Below are 22,202 nucleotides of genomic sequence, written 5' to 3'. Positions count from 1 at the left end.
CTATAATGCCTCGGTAGCTAAGGCCAAGAAAGGTGCCAAGGAGAACAACATGATTGTATGTGTTGAGAGAGAGGAGGTGGATGAGATGGATGTAGACCAGAGTCTTGTAGTAGTGAACGATGAAAATATGTTAGAGGAGTGTAGCCAGGAGAGCACTCCTAGTTTAAAAGAGCAGAAGACCCCATCCGGTGATGAAGTCACCAAATAGGGCGTTGCCCAAAGCGAGGGAAGAGATTTTGATCCTCGCTTTGGGGATTATGAGAGTGATGTGGGACCGTCCGAGGAGTTAGAGGAGGTCCCTATAGATGAGAATGACCCGACGAGAGGGGTCAAAATTGGAAAGAAGTTGAAAGCTGAGGTGAGAGCACAGCTGATAGAATTCTTGCAAAGGAATCAAGATGTCTTCGCCTGGTCTCACAAGGATGTGGTGGGTATCTCACCAACAGTGATCAGCCACGTGCTCAACGTGGATGAAAGATATCCAGCAGTGCAGCAGAAGAGGAGATTACTTGACAAGGATCGAGCAAAGGCTCTTAAGGAGGAGGTAGAGTGATGGAAGGAGAATGGGTTTATCAGAGAGGCATACTACCCAGCTTGGGTTTCAAACCCAGTGTTGGTGCCCAAACCCAATGGAAAGTGGAGGACTTGTGTAGATTTTACTGATTTGAACAGAGCATGCCCGAAGGATTGCTTTCCTTTACCGAGAATAGACCAGTTGGTAGATGCAACCTCTGGTCACGAGACCTTGTCCTTCATGGATGCGTATTCGGGGTACAACCAGATCAGCATGCATCCTCCTGATGAAGAGCATACCAGCTTCCGAACAGATATAGGGCTATACTGCTATAAGGTCATGCCCTTCGGATTGAAGAATGCAGGAGCTACCTATCAGTGTTTGGTGAATGGTATGTTTCGAGACTTAATCGGCAAGAGCATGGAAGTATACGTAGATGATATGCTAGTGAAGTCAAAGGAAGCTGGGGGCACGTGCGAGACTTAGAGGAGTGCTTTGCAATATTGAGGAAGTATAACATGAAGTTAAACCCCCTCAAGTGTTCATTTGGAGTGGGTTCTGGAAAATTCCTTGGGTTTATTGTTAACTCCCGAGGAATAGAGGCAAACCCAAAGAAGATCAAGGCTCTCATAGAGATGAAGTCTCCAACAAAAATAAAGGATGTGCAAAGCTTGACTGGGCGGATTGCAGCTCTAAGCAGGTTCGTTTCGAAATCAACAGACAAGTGCGTCCCATTTTTTAACCTGCTAAAAGGAGGCAAGAAGTTTGAGTGGACCGTAGAGTGTGAACAAGCTTTCCAGGCGATAAAGGAGCATTTGGCCCAACCTCCTGTTCTTTCCAAGCCAGTTGATGGAGAAGACCTATTTCTGTACCTAGCAGTCACGGAGCACGCTGTTAGTGCTGCCTTAGTACGTGAGGAGGATAAGGTGCAGCACCCGGTATATTATGTTAGCAAGTGATTGATAGGAGCGGAGTCTCGGTATCCCATGATCGAGAAGTTGGCTTACTGCTTGGTACTTGCATCACGAAAATTGCGGCCATACTTCCAAGCACACCCCATTAAGGTCCTTACTGACCAGCCTCTACGCCAAGTCTTACAGAAGCCGGAGTCGTCTGGTCGGCTACTTAAATGGGCAGTTGAGCTAGGCCAATTTGAAATCAAGTACCAACCGAGGACTGCTATTAAAGGTCAAGCTTTGGCAGATTTCATCGCTGAATGTACCGGAATCGCTGATGTTCCCGACCAGCAAGAGAGTGTTACTGGGCAAAAAGAAGAAATTCCTACTTGGCAACTTTTTGTTGATGGGTCGTCGAATGAGCACCATTCAAGAGCTGGGATTATACTAGTCACACCATAGAAGCACCAAATTCATTGTGCACTAAGATTCGGATTTAATGCTTCTAACAATGAGGCGGAGTATGAGGCCCTCTTAGCAGGCTTGCGACTGGCTAGAGATGTACATGCCCGGTCGGTAGAGATAAATAGTGATTCCCAATTGGTGGTCTATCAAGTATTGGGGGAATACCAGGAAAGAGGCCTACGCATGGTGGCATACTTAAACAAAACCAAAGATTTGCTAGCCCAGTTCGAGGAGTATACCATCAAGCTAGTACCACGGGAGCAGAATTCCAATGCAGATGCTCTAGCAAAGCTTGCTAGTGCAAAAGATGCCGCAACTCTGAATATAGTACCAGTAGAATACTTGGCGAAGCCAAGCATTGATAAACAAGAGGCCATGCCTATCACGATAGCCGACACCTGGATGACTCCCATCATTTCTTACCTTGAGCAAGGGACCCTCCCAGATGGTCACAATGAAGCAAGGAAGGTTATGAGGCAAGCTGCTAGATACACCATGGTGGATGGAGTGTTGTATAGGAGAGGGTATTCCCTACCTCTACTCAAGTGCATAACGCCCGACCAGTCAAAGAGCTTATTAGCTGAGGTTCATGAGGGGTTTTGTGGAGATCATGCTGGGGGACAGAGTCTATCTAAGAAAATATTGAGGCAAGGATTTTTCTGGCCTACCAGGAACGATGACTCTATGGAATACGTGAGGAGGTGTGATAAATGCCAAAGATTTTCTAAAGTGCCCAGAGCGCCCCCAAATGTCTTGAAGCAAATGCAAAGTCCGTGGCCTTTTGCAGTGTGGGGTATTGATCTGATCGGGAAGTTGCCCAAAGGAAAAGGAGGAGTGCAATTTTCAGTGGTCGCGGTAGATTATTTTACTAAGTGGACTGAGGCCGACCCATTAGCCACGATCACATCGAAGAAATTATTGGACTTTGAGGCTAAGAACATAATATGTCGCTATGGTCTGCCTAAGAAGATAGTGTCTGACAATGGCACCCAATTTGACAGCGACATATTTACCGATTTTTGCACTCGGCATGGCATCACCAAAAGTTTCTCCTCGGTAGCCCATCCTCAAGACAATGGGCAGGTTGAAGCGGTAAACAAAACATTGAAGGACACTCTGAAAAAGCGCCTGGAGCAAGCTAAGGGTGCTTAGGCAGAAGAGTTATCAGAGGTCCTTTGGTCATATAGGACTACTGCTCGGACAGCAACTGGACATAACCCATTCTCTTTGGCATATGGGTATGAGGCCATGCTACCTGTGGAGATAGACCCACCGTCTCATAGAAGGACCACGTACAACCAAGAGGAGAACCATCAATTGTTAGCAGAATCATTGGACTTCCTCGAGGAGAGAAGAGAGGAGGCAAGCCTCAGAGTTACTACTCATTAGCAAAAAGTGGCGCGCTACTTCAATTCCAGAGTGCGAGATCGAAAGTTCCAGGTCGGAGATTTGGTCCTCAGAAAGGTGTTTGTAAGAGACCCAGTAGCTGGTGTGCTAGGACCAAACTGGGAAGGACCATATCAAATTGAGCAAGTCTTGCCACCCGGCACCTACAAGCTTGCTTGGTTGAATGGAGAGCTAATCAGGAACTACTGGAATGGAGAGCACTTGAGAAAATATTATCAATAAATACTGCTTGCAGAGTAATAGCTTTGTATCAAGTGCTTAACTTGTTATTTAAGTTTTTTGTTTGTGAACTGGTTATTTGCTAACCAGTCACATTATTTTGAACAATGTTATTTTGTTTGGAACTCGTTGTTAGACACGTTTTGTCACTTATTATTACGAGTAATAAAAGAGACCACGCGCAACGTGGTCGAATCTTGCTACAAATTTTGCATATGTGTTGATTATTCTTGCTTGGCAGTGTTCAACTGTCATAATGATTTAAACAAAACAGGTCTTCTAAGAACTAAGTGTAAATATATACCAGACAGTGTTCAACTGGTCGGTATCATGATATGAATGGCCAGCGTTTAAATAATATTTTTGTAGTGGTCAACTACTGAAATATGTTCGTATATTTTATGTGTTTCACGAGTAGTAACTACTCGGACAAATTCGGTCAAGTAGCAAGTGATCAAGGATTTATTAACCCTCAATCACTTGGGGGGCACATAGGGTATACTGGTTTGTACTTCAACATAGGCAATAAGAGCACGAGCAAATATATCTGTTTTTGGGCTGACTTGTAAGTTTGAAAGTCTAAAAAGGCCATTAAGCTAACTTGTTTAACAAAGCTTAAGTAACTTAGAATTTTTAAAATTTTAAGTTAGAAACAGATATTCGTGTAATGATAAAATTTATGCTCATAAAAAGTTAGGGCAATAAGAGCATGAGGAAGTATATTTAGTATGAACTTATGGAATGGTTAGAATTTCCAAGTTAGAAAACTAAATACTCATGTGAAATTTAAGGCATCTAGGAACTTTACTATTCACAATAAAGACTTAAAAGTTTAGAGTTAGTCAAAAAAAAAGAAAAAAGTAAAGTGCTAAGTGTCAAAATAGCTCACTAATCCGAGCAAGAATATACAAAATAAAGCAAACTATGATAAAAACTAGCAAGACTACAACTAGTCATGCTGGTGTGCTCTAGCAGGATAAGGAGTCACTGGCGTGCTTCTCTGGTGGGTTGAACAACCCCTTCCTCGGCTTCAGCTGCTCCTCTTGCTCGGAAGGATAAGGTAGAGGAGGCGGGTGCAGGTGCAGGAGGATTGGCAGCTTCCTCAGCAGCCCTTGCTTCACATCTAGCAAGATCCTCTGCCTGAACCTCCTTGGAGAAAAAATTGAGATTGAGAGGTTTATTCAGCTTCCAGACCTGATAAAAGCAGTCGAAGCTGGCCTCCTCAAAGCGAATTAAATCAAACTCCTTCTCTTGTTTCAACTCTTCATTTTCGCTGATTAGTCTCTCATTATCCCGAGCTAACTCCTTGTTCTCGAGGGACAGTTTCTTCAGTTGGGCTGTCAAGGAATTATTGGTTTGAACCTGCTGCTGATTCTCATCAGAAAGTTTCCTAAGAGACTCATCCCGTTCAGCTACAGTTTTCTCTGCCTGCTCCAACTTGGATTTGGAGTCTTTTTCTGAAGCCGTTAAAGTCTCTACTTTAGCCTGGGCCTCCACCAGTTGATCATTTAGTACCTTGATCAACTCCATGTAATCAATCGCTCGGAGCTGAGCATGACTGATGGCAACAAGTGACTGCATGAAAGACAGGAGGTTATTACAAGCAAAAATATTAATAACAAATTGTCTTAAGACAAAATACCTACCTTCATCAGTTGAGCAAGCCCTCTTCTTAGGACGACTTCAACGCTAAGCCGAGGGAAGGATTCGAAGCTTTGGAGCATTGAAGTGTCATGGTTGATCTCCTCAAGTAGTCCTTTTCCTAGGTCACTAGCAGCACGGAGGACCTCACTCGAGCTAGCCAGGCGGGTAGGAGTTAAGCTCGCAAAGGGAGGAAGCGAAGAGGGAGTCAGCGGCGGGAGTGTAGTCGGTCCCTCGGGTTGTCTCCCTTGGCTGGGCGGTACTACCTTCGAAATCTTCCTCGGGGGCATGGAGCCACTTCCATCACCATCTTTCCTCTTTGGAGCAGAAGCAACGCATTATCTAAACATGTCTGGATCTGCAAAAGAGGAAAACACAAAGTTGCTAGAGATATAAACATAATAAAATGTACATGAGTATATACTACAATTTTGTTACTCTCGAATCATCAAGTTATCAAGAATATTCCTATGATCACTAGACATGCATTACTTGCATTGAGAATCTGATCGAGGAACTCATCCTCGTCATCCGAGGATGAGCTGAGTTCTCTCTCAACCTGAATAGCCTTTCCTTTCCCGAACTGAGCGGGAAGGGCAGATCTGCGCTGAGGCTCAGGCTCCCTAATGACAAGGTCACCAGGTCTACGGGAGAGCGGAGAAGGTCTAGGAGAAAGCTGATCAGTCACTAGCTCTGTGCCCGCATTGGACTGATCAGTTGTGTTATTCTCCCCGGTGGTACTTTCCACCGCCATATCTTGGTCACACGGCACTAGGCCCACCATCTAAAGGAGGTCCACAGTGACTAATTTTTTCACATCCTTCTCCCCAGGACTCATGCTAGCCAACTTCTATGCTCGCTCAAACATCCCCTTAGTAGGCAATGGTCGCTCGAATGGATCCGCACGTGTAAAGGCCAAGTTGTTGGCCTTAATGTCCGATGTAAGGAAGTATTCTTTGTGATACTTCCCGGGGTTCGATTTGTGAGAAATACCATTGAGGTATGTAATCCCCCTCTACCTATGGTAGAAGTGGAAGAAGCCCGTGTTGTTGTGGGAGGGATTGGTCCTAAGGCCAAATAAGTAGTGCACCTCGTGAGGGGTGGGCTCGTCCCAACCATGCAGGAAGTAGAGAATGTATAATGCAGACAATGCCTGGATCCCATTCGGTGCAATCTGAAATGGGGAGACATTGAAGTAATCCGCTACAGACCGGAAATAGGTGTGTAACGGAAGTGTCGCTCCGGCGTGCACATGATGCCTTGACCAGGCGCAGTATGCTCCACCAGGCCTATTGGCTCTCTGATGAAAGCCCGGGCATATCACATTCTCCTCCCTTAAACCCAAAGCCTCAATGTGTTTGTGGAACGACGCGGGATTAAGCTTTGAAGCTTCGGCAGTGAACCAGGAAGTTTCTTCTTCTCCCCCCTTTCGTGGCTTTTGAACGGCCAAGTCTTGGATCACGGTAGCAAACTTCTGAGAGGGTTCTTTTGAAGGAGTTGCAGTGCGAGCGTGGCTGCGCTTTACCACCTTCTGCACCGCTCTGCGGGCAACTTGTGAATCTTTTTCCTGGGGAAGTCTGTTGGATTGTTTCACCCTCATTGTCGACTGAGAAACTTGTTGAAGAAACTGTTCCTCGTGGAGGAGATACAAAGTTGAGCGAGGGAGGATCTACTTGAAGCGACGAAGGCGGTCCTCTGGACTACAACCGGTGGACGAGTTTGGTGAGGAATCGCTATTTAGAGGAGTCTCGATTGATTGCGGGATGGATGTATCGGAGTCCGTATGGTTGTCACCTCCCTTATAGTCAAGCGATTCATCTACAAAAATGAATAAAAAATGGGGAGGTGAGTAACCATACAGAGAAAATTCAACAAGAACAAAATTTATTTTTATACTTAGAAAAATTTATCTAAGTGGTAAAAATATAACACACAAGGGAAAAAAATAATCTCAGTGCCCAAGAGTGCGTAAAAAGTACTTGAAGTATTTAAGGCCACTAAAGTTTATATAAATGGAAAATTTTGGGGTTTTCCAAAGAGGCTAGATTCCCTATGTGTGTGTGTGTGTGCATGCCAAAGGGCTGGGTATGCGTTTAAAAGAAAATGAAGAAGGCCGAAGCCTAGGAGAGTGAGTGTGGTCTGATCGGACCACATTGTGGATTCTAAGAATGGCCGCTCGGATGCACCCGATCGTACCACATTGTGGATTCTAAGCCAAGGAGAGTGAGTTCATCCGCTCGGATGCCTATGCACTCTAAAGCGTGCGACCGAGGAGATGTTCAGTAGCCTTGCCTCCGTGCGAGCCCAGCGCCAAGCAACTCACGAGGTGTCCGATCGGGCACAGCCCGTCCGAGGAGATGCGTGCCTCAAGGTCCGAGCGAGTGGTGTCCGAACGCCTAGCACGCCTTACGCCTCCGAGGACCCTAGCCACTAACAACCCACTATGTCCGATCGGACATGGGCATCCAAGAAGGTTAAAATGTGGTCCAATCGGACCACATACTTGCCCAGATAATTCAGTGGCCGATTGGCCACTTTCCTTAGCTATCCATTTTTCATACCCCAAGTTTAACCATAAAACCCAAACCGTACAAGCAAAGCCCTAATATCCCTATCATAAACACACTTCTTCATTCACACATACAAAAACAAGATCAAAACATGGAAATGAAAAGTTTTTTTTATGTTCTTGAAAACCCACTATACTATTAATAACCCCAAAACCCATACTCATGATTCATGTCAAATTAGCCCATTTTTCTTGAAATTCCTATGAAATTAAAGGTAATGTTGGGTTACCCATACCACAAACATCATCAAAACAACAAGCTAACACATTGTACAAGCATTCATATGAACTTCAAGAACAAACTCAACCAAAAAAGCTATGAAGAAATTTCGGCCATGGCATGGGTTTCCGTAGAAATATTTTGAAAAATTATAACAATGTAAAGGCATGGAAAAGAAGACTTACTCAAGGTTGGAGAACCTTTGGCTTGCTTGAAGATTTCTTGAAGATGGAGAGCTTCCCTTGAAGTTCTTGGAGATTCGGCAAGAAGAAGAGAAGTTTTGGGGGTTTCGGCCAAAAGAGAAGGAAGAAGAAGAGAGGTTTTTGAAAAATGTGATTTTTTCTTGTGAGAAGAAAAGTGTGTAAAGTTGGGTTATTTAAAGGGAAAAAAGTGGGGTTTATTTTTTATTTTTGGACCCTTGGCATTCCGAGACTATTTTTTCTCTCCACGATCATGGTCAGTTTTTTGTAGTGATCGTGGGTCTGTTGTATGGAGATGAACAGTTATTATTTTTTATAATGACGTCAGCTGGAGAAAAAGTTTATTATGTGAATGTATCATATAATAAACTTGGGGGGCAAATGTTTACCTAAAATTTGAAAAGGATGATGTGGCAATAAAATTGACATGTGGCATGGATTAGTTGGGTGATCTGGCTTAGTAGTAGCCCAATGCATCAGTGAAGAATTTGGACTGCTTGAGAGATGCCATAGTCAAGTCAAATACACCCGAGGATAATACTTGGGCTAAGGTGTGCTTGGCTCGGACCCTAGTCCGAGGAGCCCAAGTGTTTGGTTCAAACCCAAGTCCAAGGAGCTTAAAAGATGGGTTTGGACTTTGGCTCGAGGGAAAGACGCAGCAGGTCCGATCGGACCTTAGTTTGAAGAGCCCCTAGATGCTTGGCTCGGACCATGTCCGAGGAGAACCTCTTAGGTGATTGGCTCGGACCATGTCCGAGGTGGGCTTCCTATGTGGTTGGCTCGGACCAAGTCCGAGGAGAGGTCCCATGCATGCCAAGAGATGGACTTAGACTTTGGCCAAGGAGAGGCCACAAAAGGTCCGATCGGACCTTAGTTGGAGGAACCAAGTGCTTGGCTCGGACCTATCCGAGGAGAGTCTTCTAAAATGTTTGGCTCGGACATGTCCGAGGTGAGCTTCCAAGATGTTTGGCTCGGACATGTCCGAGGTGAGCTTCCAAGATGGTTGGCTCGGACCAAGTCCGAGGAGAGGCAAGGGTGATTGTCTCGGACCCTAGTCCGAGGAGAAGGCAAAAATAGGTCCGATCGGACCCTAGTCCGAGGAGCCAAATGTCTTGGCTCGGACCTTAGTCCGAGGAATGCTCAAAGAGGTTGGCTCGGACCATGTCCGAGGAGAGCCAATGCATGTGGCTCGGACCTTGGTCAGAAGACGATAATCATCAACAAACAAACTAGACTACGTCAAATTCCCGGAAACTACTTCAGTAAGAATCGGTCTGGGCACCGCGAGAATCTCTCATTCCTCACTCAAATTGAGGAATCTGTTGTATTTTAAATATTTCTTGTAATTTAAATATAATGTGAATAATAAAATATCTCTATCTGGAGGGAATATCAGTTGAGGATCCCAAGCCTATAAATGGAGGGTTGATGGGATCGTAAAAGGACTTTTGACAATTTGAGAATTAGTCTGAGTTCTAGAGAGAGAAAGTGTGTTTTTCTTGAGAAAACCCCTTTTTGTATTCTTGAATATTTACACTTAAGAAACTCAGTCGACACGGGTTCGTCTGATCTTGAGTGTGAATAGAGTAATAAAATCTCTAAGTGGATTAGGCTATTACCGACTGATCGGGGCTGAACCACTATAAAATCTCTTGTGTTATTTACTTTCATTGATTGAACTGTCTGTTGTCGTTTACATTCTCTTGAAGGCTTGTCGTTATTGACGTTCTCACGTCGTTGGCTAAAAACACAGTCAACAATAATGAAAGAAAAATATAATAATTTAATTAATTAAAAAATGAGGACAACTTTAATAATTTAATAGCATATTATTATAATTGCTATATAATCAAGCTAATATGATAAATTCTTGTTAATTGCTACTAAAAATAAATCAAAACTATTAAAAAAAAATTAACAATAATGATAAACTCACTACACAAAAAATACTATTCGCGTTAGTCAACGGACGTCCACCTAATCACTCAAATTTTACACTCTCTCTCGTCCATCTTTATCTCATACTACCACCTCTTTCCCTCCAATTCTCACTCTCTCCCTCTCGTTCTCCATCCTCTCTCTCGTTCTTCTCACTCACGGTGAGGAGCTTCGGCACACAAAAGAACGGCGGGGGCTCCCTCTCACTCACACACACTTGGCTGGGGTCGACAGAGGTTAAGTTAGTTGTCTATATATAAATATATAGGAGTTTTTAATGGTTACGTGGTGATTACATTTTTAGTGACATTTTATAGAAGATTTTAATAGATCATTAATATATAAATTTTTATTTTAAAATTTTAATTTTAGAATTAAAAATGAATTTCTAAATATAAAATTAAATTAGTTATTTATTTACAATCATTATGTGATTATAACATCCAAAATATACAATTATTTTATTGATGTTTTTATGAGTAAAATCTCTAAATTATTTTATTTTTAACACTTTAGTTCTAATTTAAATATTAAACAATTTTTTTAAAAAAAATTATGTTCCTATGCTCTATAATTTTCTTTTATTAAGAATTCAAATCTTTCTTATCGTTTGTAGCAATTTTTGGATATATTATTTCACAAAACAAACTCATTAGTCTCTATTAATTGTTAATGGTGCTATATTCAATTATTGTCTGACAATTTAATCCATATACAATGATACTATTTTACTTAAAAAAAAATAGTTTTGCATATATTATTAATTATTGTATTTATGATTTTAAAATTTAAATAAATAATTACATGTAAATAATTTGTTAAGGATTTATATTTTAAAATTGTAATGTTAAAGAACTCAAGTATAAAAGAAACAAATATGAATCGTAATTGAAAAAAAACTAATAGATATTTGAGTTAAAAATATTTAATTTTTAGAAATAATTTAATGATTATAATAATATTTATTCTTTTTATATAAGAAAAAATTTAATTAACATTCTTTTTAAGGAAATAAGATATTTTGAATAAATACTATTACTTTTCTAGTTGATCACAATCATTCAATAATGATCCAACAAATGAAAAAAAATGTAACCATCAATGAACATAAATTGATGTAACTATATATATATATATATATATATATATATATATATTTCTCTAGAGAAGTTAGTCATTATGTGTCATTTATTCAAATCTATTGACACAAAATTTCAAAATTTCGTCAACTATATTTAGGATATAATTAGGTTGAAAAAGGAGATGAACACAAAGAAAATAGGAATTACACACGCGGTTTCACATGGTTTGTTATTTAAAATTCACCTAGTTCGTGAAGCACGGTTATTGGATTTCTTTGAGTTTTAAAATATGAGATTTTTTCCCAAGGTTTTGGTATAGGGTATTCAGCATGAAGTTGCACTGATCAAAACTTCACCTATTTATAGTGGGAACAACATTGAGGTTGTTTGATAACACTAAAAAAAAAAATAGCTTTTTATTTAATTAATTAAAAATTTAAAAATTAAACATAAAATAGTGTTTGGTAACTTTATTTTTATTTATTATTTTTAAAAAAATTAATTAAAATTCATTAAATTTTGAAAATAAATTCTTTTCACTTTCAACATTTTTTTAAACAGTTTTCAACTTTTCGTTTTTCTTTTCTTTTTCAAATCAACATCTCATTTTATATTGTTAAACAAAAAATAAAAATAAAAGTTATCGAACACATTTATTATTTTTGTTTTTAAATACAAAAAACAAAAATAGTTACCAAACATATTTCTATTTTTTAAAAATAAAGAAACAAAAATAAAAATAATATTTCTATTTTTATGTTTAAAAAATTCAAAAACAAAAATTTTACCAAATACAACCATTATTAGTTTCCCACAATATGGGAAGTTACCCAATTTAAAATATTATCATTAAATACAAAATATCTGGTCAATCCTCAAATATTTCACCCAATATAGGATTTATCCCCTTATTTATGGCACATAATTAATGTGGCTTCTGGAAAAATGTGTATCTTCCAACTTGGTGACCCAAGCTGATAACACAACACATACTACGTTAATTTGGTGAGCTAAATGGATAAGTCGACTTATGTTTTGCGCGCGTTAGGACTCTTGATCGAGGTGCATGCAGAAATGGTGGTCCATCTTTAATCATTTGAGAAATCTCCATTAGAAGATGTATTATTTCTCTGTGAGCAAAACATTAATCCAACATGAAATTTGGGTTGCAACAAAATAAAAGAGGGAGAACAAGAGTAAGAGAGCTACATTGTATCAACATGTTTTTGTGTGAAAAATGAGAGAATCTTCATTGTTTGAGAGCAAGAGAGAAAGGTTGAAGAAGGGAAGTGTTCATTGTTCATATGAGTTTTCTAGAAGGTGAGATTGTATATCAACGTGAATTTTAGTTGTTTTTTTTTTCTAGAGAGAGGCTGTGTCAACAATTCAAAGAATTATTATGTCAATATTTTGTGCAGAGGATATTTTTGTTATATTATTTATAATATAATGTTTTAGATTAAATAAATGTGACAGAGTGTCATATGTTGTAACATGCAAATGAAAATTACAACATTTAGTTAATGCAAATGTATAACATATTTGAGAGTTACAATTTCAGTAACAAATTTGTAACTCTCAAATATTGCTCATTATTGTGTAAATTTGTTGTTATACAATATTGATTTGAATTTCACAGAGCCATAAGTGAAATGGTTGTTGGAGACTTGGTTTTAACCCCAATAATATGTTTGTGGGTTACAAAATCAATTGGGAGTAGTTTGCCACTGTTTGGAAAATTTCACAAAATTTGTGCTGAAAAGAGGTTGTGGCCGCGACCATTGGTGTTCCTGGCCGCAGCCTGTGGAACAAAAGCTCACGGTCGCGGCCAGTGAGGCTGACAGCCAAAGCCAATTTTCCAATTCAACTTTGAACAGTTACAACAGATCATGTAACTCCCAAAACTCCTTATTCTTTTTTTATTATTTACTTGTATTTCTTATTTAGAGTTGTAATCTTTTTATTTCTTTTGGTTAAAACACGATTATTTTATTTGTATCTTTTGTTTAGAGTTATAATTTTTTCTATTCTCTTCTTCTACTTCTTCTTATTCTATTTGTAATTTTCAGTCATAGAGTTTTAACATTATTTAATCAATCCTTGTTTATTTGTTTAATTTTGCTTAGAGTTGTAAAGGTTTTCACCATTTCTTTTGAGGCAACATACTTTTTTCTAACAATTTTATCATTATTGTGTACATAGAGAGCTTTGTAAGGTGAGAGTTGCCAGGGATAAATCGTCATGGCTATGTGTGTAACTTGTTGTGATCATCTTTGCTAATGGAAGGTTCTCACGGAGAGCTCTCTTTGGACTTAAGACATGTCTTAAACCGAACCAATATATTGTTGTATTCTTGTTTTCTTTGTCCTTGAGTGATTGTTCTTTTGAAGGTTCTCATGGGCTTTCATGTTCTAAACTTGGGATTGTAAGGGGATTTACAACATAATAAACAAATATATAGAACTAAATAAATAAAAAAAAGCATTACTACAAAAAATTAACTTTTTTGTGTGACTCATTTGAGTTAATAAAAGACGCGCGTTGATCAACATTGTAGAAATACGACACTTAAAATCCAAGTATATGAAAGTCACTCATCATGTTGGTACTAAAGTGTAAATACTAGAAGACATAAACATGCACCAAAGTGCAAATACTAAAAGAAATAAACACACACATAGGTATATTTATGATCATTTTCATAACAACATGAACGTCATTCATCTTGTTGGAAAAATTTCGACTATATATACCAAATACACTTGATTTTTTTTTTCTTTTAAAAAACACTACCAAAAAAATCTCATTTACCAGTTAAAAAAGAAGAAGAAACTCCTCCTTTGGCATCGGTTTAGAACCAAAGCCAATGCTTTTAGCATCATTTTTAGAACTAACGCGATTGGTGTAGTTAGATGTGTCAGTTTTGAACTGTCGCTAAATAAAATATAAAATAATAATAAAAATAAAAATTCATTTTCGAACCTTTGCTGATATCCCTAAATATTCCAAAACTCAATCTCAAACTCAAAAATCAAACAGGTAAAAATAAACCAAAACTCATATATCAATACAATTTTACAAACTAAATTTACATATCTGAATCTTTTACAAACACCATTAATCAGAATATTATAACACCAATATAACAAAATTATTCAAATTACAAATGAACACAAATCAAAATTAAAAAATGTTCAGATAAAACTATCACACAAGGAAACTCAGCTTAAAAAAACTAGCGACAATTCTTTGCAAACTTTCAAATCTCAAAGTATAATTTACAAGGATTGAACAACCTATACAAAAAAAAAAAACTATATCAAATCCACGAGCCTTGGACCTAACCCATGTAGCCCCGACCCCGACCCTGAACCTTTAACCCAACCTTAATAGCCCATCTCTGTCGACCTATAACGTCTACAAACAACAACCAGAGAGAGAGGATACCTTACTCGCCCCGTACTGCTGACCTCATAGTCCCACCTCGCGTGATTGTCGACCTTGAAGCTCTGAGCTACTAATGGACCCAAAACGGGTATGTTTTAAAATTAGACTTAATTTATATTAAATATTTAAGTTCAATAATACAACAATTTTTTATCTCAAATTAAACAACAATAATTCAAATAATTAACTACAAAATTTTACAACAAAATAACTATAAAAACACACAAAATTATATAAAATCAAAATAAGACTAATAAATTTAAAATTACTTAAAAACTTAATAAATCAATTAAAAACTCAAGAATTAAGCAACAATTAGCGCATAAAAAGTGGTAAAATAACTCTATTTTGTAGAGTTATCAACTACCGTTGACCCCTAAAGCACCGTCGAATGTCGACCGAAGCACCTGCAAACTACCAAGAAAGAGATTAAGGGGACGAACAAAAAGAGTGATCAAAGAAAGAAAGACTGTTGAGATATTGAGGGAGAGAGAAGAGAAAGAGATGAGAGAGAATGAAAGAGAGGAATGAGGGAATGGGTCAGCAGGTTACAGATGAGAGAAAGGGAGAAAAAGTGAATGAGAATAATATTATAAATATTTTATATATAGGTGTCGTGTATATATATAAATATAAATAGCATGACTATATAATTGCATAAGAAATTAGAATAGCATTTATCTTCTATCAAGAATAAACAAGTTTATTCTCCAGTCATTAAGGTGTAATTCGAATAATATCATAAATATTTTTTTACCTAAAATGAGCTAATTTGTGGTCTAAAATGTTATCATATTATATATATATATATTAAAAAAAACATATAACCAATGTTTTGGTTTAATTTATCTTTTAATATGTGTATGAAATTATTTTATATATAATATTGTCTATTTATTTGAAATTCATATGACAATCATATAAATTTGATAAAAATAATTAATAAATTTTATAAATAAAATTAAGCAAACATGCATTGTACGTTGTTTGTATCTATTGTTTACATAAAATTGTAACATAAATAAATTTTGTTTTTAAAGTAAACTCTATTTTATTGCTTTTAAAGCAATAATTAATTGTTGACGCCGTTTTTCGTCAACTTAAATAGTAGAGTAATTAAACAAATGAAAAATGGAGCGAATGAATTTAAAGAGGAAGATAAGAATGTTTTTACGTGGTTCAGCAGTTAATTATGTCTAGTCCACGAGTCTATATTATTAAAACTTGGAGTTTTCTCGAAATTCTTCTGAGATGAACTACCTAGAGCTTTCTCTCTAGAAATCAGAAATCAGAGAATCTGTCCCTTACGAGTGGTGATTCCTTCTCTATCTATAGGGAATGTTACAAAGTTCATTCCCACATATTTTGGGAAGATATTCTGTATATCAATTGAAATAATGATATTAAATGTAATATATCCTATATACATGGAAACGTCCCATGAAAATCGGGAACGGATAATAGATTAAATGGTATCCCTTAAATATTGGGATTACACAACAATAAATATGTTCACACGTAATGGGCTATCCCAGGTGACTCATCAGGTCTTCGAGATCAGCAATCGGCATTGTGACTGTCAAGACTTACGGAACTGTTACGAACTTGTCACCCAACTTCAGGCCATACTCGGGATAGGTAGGTACTGTCGAAGCTGTCACACCCGAGCTTGCGCTTCCCAAGCTCGGACTATCTTATCTGAAGACAATCAGTAAAAGATATATCTCAGTGTCGTGCCATTTCAAACTCAGAAAATATCCCGAGGTTACACATGTTCGAGGTCGTTGTTTTACTTCAGAGATTTTACGGCTGGACCATATGATGTTTTTATACATTTCGAGCTCACACCTGACGAGCCTAATTTTTCGAGGTCATAACCTCTTGTCTCGAAATCTAAGCGTAACATTAATAAAATATGAAAGTATTTTTTTACTAATGGAACAGATAAATTAAAATAAATGAAAAAAAAAACATTAAAGTGATATATATATTAATCATACAAATAACATCCCAAATCAAATACACAAAATAATGAGTTTTTATTTTTATTTTTATTTTTTTAGAAATAGAAAAAAGAATAAAGTAATTGATCAGAAATGACTCTCCTTCTCCAAGAAAACAAGAAATTACTATCCAGGGTTTAAATATGGTTGTGCTTTTCTAAGAGTCTCAACTTCCAAAATGCACGTCAAATTAGTCCCACCCAATCGATCGATAAGAAGTGCAACAGTCAAATAAATTAAATTCAAGTTTAAGAGGTTAATTAATTAGGTATTGAATCTAGGCAAATTAACCATAGATCAAGAAGCCGAAAAGCTGACCCCATGCATCCATATGAGTAGTGCTAAGGGGCACCACTACATATATATATATATATATATATAATATATTACTCACTTTCTGTATAATTATAGTTTAGAGAGTACTGTTTTCTTGAGAAAATTAAGGATGGCCGAAGGGATTGGTAATAAACTGAAAGGAAAACTAGTACGTGAAAGTGGTAGCCACCATGAAGAAAATGATGGTGTAGAGTTTGGGGACTTGTTAGAGAGACTGAACCTTGGTCAACGAAAGAAAAAGCTTATCGTTTTTGCTCTTGGTGGACTGCTTTGCCATAGAGTCTACCGTTATGATAGGTCTAGTGTTCCTAGATTTCGTCTTCCTGACACATCTTATGGAAGCATTTTAGGTAATTAACATTAATTCATTTCTGAAGTATAATGTATATTTTTTCTAATTTAATTCTCAATAATACCTTTGTTACTTTCTTTTGCAGTTTACAAGAGGCCTTACTGTGAAGATTTCATGAAGTTTTGCTTGGATAGATTTGAAGTGGGAATATGGTCCTCTGCTAGGGAGTTAGTATTATTACCATTATTTTACTTTTCTTATTTGTACATAATTACTTTTCTTCTTTAATACCATTTCTTTTTATCAGATGGTACCTGAACAATGCATTGGACTGCATAATGAAAGGATTAAAGGGCAAGCTGCTGTTTGCATGGGCAAGTTTACTTTAAAATCAATTTATCATTCTATTTTTTATCATGAATTTCAATTGTGATCACTATTTCCTATTTCATGATTTGTTTCATAAAAATATTTATAGTTTATAAATTTCAGGATCAAAATGAATGCACTAGATCAGGTTTCTGTACTTTGGAGAAGAAAGATAAACCTTTATTTTTGAAGGATTTGAATAAATTGTGGCAAAACAAATACCTTTGCAAAGGGAAGTATTCTTCATCAAACACTCTCTTAATAGACGACAAGCCTTATAAAGCGCTGCTAAATCCTGTAATTTATTCAACACATGGATATTTGTTTTTTGTTCTTCATTTTAATCTTTATGAGTAACCATTTTTTTAATATTGTAATATCTTTAACACATTTTTTTAAAATTTTGTTTTCAGTCAAACACAACTATATTTATTGAGCATGAATATAAAGTTGATGATGTTGATGATATGACTTTAGGTAAGTGGCTTACATATGTACATTTATGATATTTTTTATGCCTTGATCTACTTATAATAATATATACAAATCCATATTTGGTTAGTTGTACAGTACTAATTTTGGTGTAAATAGGTCCAAATAGTGAGCTTCGTCTTTACCTGGATGAATTGGCAAAAGCAGATGATGATATTCCTTCTTATGTTGAAAAACATCCATTTGGGCAGCCTGCTATAACTCCACGCCATCCAGACTGGAACTTTTATTCTAAGGTTGTTCGTAGTTTTGGAAAGACCTCTTCTTCAAGCGCTAGTTAAAGAAACTCTTATGACATACATATATTTACATACGTATGTGTGTGACTATATTTTTATTTGCACTTTAGTTTCATATGTTTTATTTTTAATTTCGTTTGTGGTTTGAAAACTGATCAAATGTTGAATATTTGCTAAATGTTAACTGTTATGGATTCGTGATTGGAAGTTACTGGTGGTTTGTTTATTTGTTTTCAAGAATTAATGTTGTTAGTTGATACCTACATCATATGAGCTATATCTTCATGGTTAATGATACTTAATATTAATTATTAAACTGACTTATGTAGCATCTTATATTAAATTGTACCAATAATAATAATATAGTAGTTTTTTTAAAAAAAATTATAGTGGTAATAGAAATATTGTGAGTCAAATTGTTTTGTCGCACTCTAAATTTGATATATTAAATTGTTTTAATTTTTAAAATTATATATTTTTTTACTTGCAAATAATATTATTTTCTAAATTTGATAACAAACATAATGATCATATTCTTAAAAAAATACATTTTATGATTCACATATGTACATATTTTTTTGAAATAAAATCTTAACAGGAATAATTTTTTTCTCTAATAAAAGCTTTATTTTATTACTTTTAAGAGTATTTGCCGCATAAATCATTTATGTTTTGGTTTATACACTTATATATCTAATTTTCTTTTTCGACGGCAAAAATACAAAACATTATGTTTTTGTTACATTTGTCACTACATCTCCGTTAAATGTAGTACACACGGATAAAAATACTACATGTCAACAAATTAGTGGTCCACCTTATATTTTTGTTTAAAAAAACAATTATTAATTGATTAAAGAATAAGAAAAATAATAAAAGAGTTTACACATTTTTGGACCCTATGTTTTGTCTCATTATCTGTTTGGACCCTGTGTTTTGATAAATTACTTTTTGGACCCTATGTTTTGTAAAATAGTTAAAATAGAACCCTAAACTCAATTTTGATGAAGAAAAAATTGAATATAACAATACATTTTTTAAGCAGAATGATTTTATTTTTGTTCTGAATTGTTAGTTTGATAAATTATTTGTGATTTTAGTTGAGAAAACATTGACCAAAATCGGGTTTAGGATTCTATTTTAACCATTTTACAAAACATAGGGTCAAAAAAGCAATTTGTCAAAACAAAGAGTCCAAACAAGTAATGAGACAAAACGCAGGATCCAAAAATATATAATCCTATAAAAAAATAAAATATAATTAATTAAAATCAATTAATCAATAAAAACAAAAACTAAAACTAAAACAAAAATTTGATTAATGTTTTTTTTAAATACAAAAATCTAATTAATTAAAAACAATAACTAAACTTTCTTCTTTCCTTTTTTCCTCTCCTTCATACTCCCTTAGTACTAGATAATAGCAACCATCATCTTCATCAACAACAAATTTCTAATAAAGAACCAAACCAGATTTAAAGCAACAATCATCTACCTATTTTTTACCCAATAGATTTGTTCAACCTTGTAGATATGAAGCAAATAACCAACAAGCAATTTCAACAACAATCATCTACCTTTTGTCGTCCTTGAACCCCAGCCTCGCCTCGCCATTGTCGTCCTTGAAGCCCAACTATCGTTGTCCTTGAAACCCAGCCCATCGTGGTCTTCCTTGAAGCCCAACCCCACTGTCGTGGATCTGTCATGGACGAGGATGCAGGAGGTTGAGATGCCAGAGGTGAAGTGCAAAACAAAGAGAGGGGGTCGGGATTGTCACGATTGAAGAGTGGAAATTTTTGGGTTTGGGTGATCTGGAATAGACCACAAAGAAGAAAAACAAGAAGTCGGGGGAAATTGAAGGAGAAGAAAAAAAGAAAAAGAAAGATACGGGGAGAGAGATAAAGAAAAAGAAGATTTCTTTTTTTTTTTTTAAATTGATTAGTTTTTTTTACATTTATTTTTAAAATAAATTAATAATAAAAATATTATGAAGTGATCAAAAGGTAGTAAGACACGTGTCATCACAATAGTTATGTCAGTACTTAACGGATTTAGTAGTGACAGATGTAACAAAAACTTAACCTTCGGTATTTTTGCCGTCGAAAAAAAAATTTAAGTATATAAACCATAAGATATTTATACCACAAATACATTTTACTTTTAAATTAATTATTAATAAAATGAGTGCATTTTATTACATTAGAACATATCTATTTAAATAAATACCAACGACATGCAATAAATAATGAGGAAGATTGATTTAAAAAAAAAAAAAAGTAACTGAGAAAAATTAGAGAATAAAATAAGAAGTGCTACCACTTCACTTATTGTTTTTATTATTATTTTGTCCAAATTGCTTTTCCACCTTATTCTAGACAAATAGTAAATTATGTGAAACAATTACATAGTTTTCTTTCTTTCTTTCTTGTTTTTTAACTGTCGTTGAATTTAAAAACTTTTATAGCTTTTTTTTTTAATTGTTACTTCAAAGGAAAATTTTGGTAATTGTTTTTTATATTTATTTAATATTGTATTAGTCCATGAACTATATTACTGGTTAAAGTTTGGTTTTTCAAATTATAATTTTAGCAATTAAGTTCTTAAAATATTAAATATTTCAGCAACTAAGCCCTTTTTTATTAAACAAAGCCAAGTTATTAAATGGAAAGTTAAAAATTTAGTATTTTAGCAGTAATGTCATTTTTATTAATAAAAGTATAGTTTTCACCGAATAAACAGAGAATGTATTTATTTTTCTGAACACAGAATTTTTTTATTTTTTTTATTTTTCATTTTTGTAGCAAAACACAGTGAAATGTTGATTGATAGTGAAGAACACATATTTTTCTAAAAAGTTTGTAAGTTTTGTTACTATAAATGAATTAATTGCTAAAAAAAGTAAACAACTTTAAGACTTAATTTAACTTTGAAAGACAAAATTGTAATAGGTGATAGTTAGAAACCAACGGGTTCAAAAACTCACTAAAAAAAGATTAAAAAAAATGAAAATATTTTGAAAAGAAAAGTCTTTATTGACACCCAAAAGTTTTGGATTTTCCCAGAGGCAGTTTGTCTAATTACCCTGAGAGAAAAAAGTTTTTTGATGTAAAAAAAGTTATTAAATTCAATGAAGAAAATATTTAAATCTACATAATTTTCTCCAATGTATTCAATTTTAAAAAATGTAATAACTTGCCTTTGTTAATATTAAAGGAGTTAGTTGCTAAAAAATTAAGAGTCATTGGTTCGCGATTAGAAAACTGTATTTTTTAAAAGTGAGATTTTAAAATGAAAATCTGAATTTAGTGACTAAAATCGTGTTTTTGAAAAATGTGATCGGTTCAATGTCAGTAAACTGTTTTTTAGTTTTAAAAAAATGAATCTGTGATTAGTATTAAATTTGAAAATATAACATAAACTGAATATGTGATTGGAATAGCTGAATTTGAATATTATTTTAATTTTATATATTTTATATGTATAGGTTGTATACTATTAAATTTTGATTTATCAATAGATTTAATTAAGTAAAATTTAATTATATTGATAAATTAAAATTTAATAATAATTATTGATTAAATTTATAATAATATTGCATTGTCATCTATAAAAATATCAGCACAACTTATTTTTGAATTGTGCATAAATATCATAAAATGTTCCATAAACACCTTATTACTAGTGAGAACATACTCAAGTCATAAAAATTGGCAAAAAAAATAAATAAATACAAGCAATAAGCAATGATACAAAGGATAGGAGTAGAGAGAACAAACAAATACTGATTTTGATTTTAAGTTTTTGGAGAAAAAATCACAAAACAGAGAAAACATAAAATTGTTGTTTTCTAAATTACAACACAAAATTAGAATT

General features: G+C 35.1%; 1 protein-coding gene across 1 annotated transcript; it reads left to right on the top strand.

Annotated features, from left to right (window-relative positions):
* The first annotated feature begins 17,038 nt into the window (after positions 1-17,038).
* Positions 17,039-18,371, top strand: LOC133832957 (uncharacterized). Its single transcript, XM_062263227.1, has 6 exons — positions 17,039-17,287; positions 17,375-17,456; positions 17,537-17,603; positions 17,722-17,943; positions 18,012-18,075; positions 18,190-18,371. Exons 1-6 carry the CDS (start codon positions 17,047-17,049, stop codon positions 18,369-18,371), a joined length of 858 nt encoding a protein of 285 aa, XP_062119211.1. The 5' UTR covers positions 17,039-17,046.
* Positions 18,372-22,202: the final 3,831 nt, after the last annotated feature.

The sequence above is a fragment of the Humulus lupulus genome, chromosome 4 (assembly GCF_963169125.1).
Source record: "Humulus lupulus chromosome 4, drHumLupu1.1, whole genome shotgun sequence".
Lineage (NCBI taxonomy): Eukaryota > Viridiplantae > Streptophyta > Magnoliopsida > Rosales > Cannabaceae > Humulus > Humulus lupulus.
This window is presented reverse-complemented; position numbering and strand designations above follow the sequence as displayed.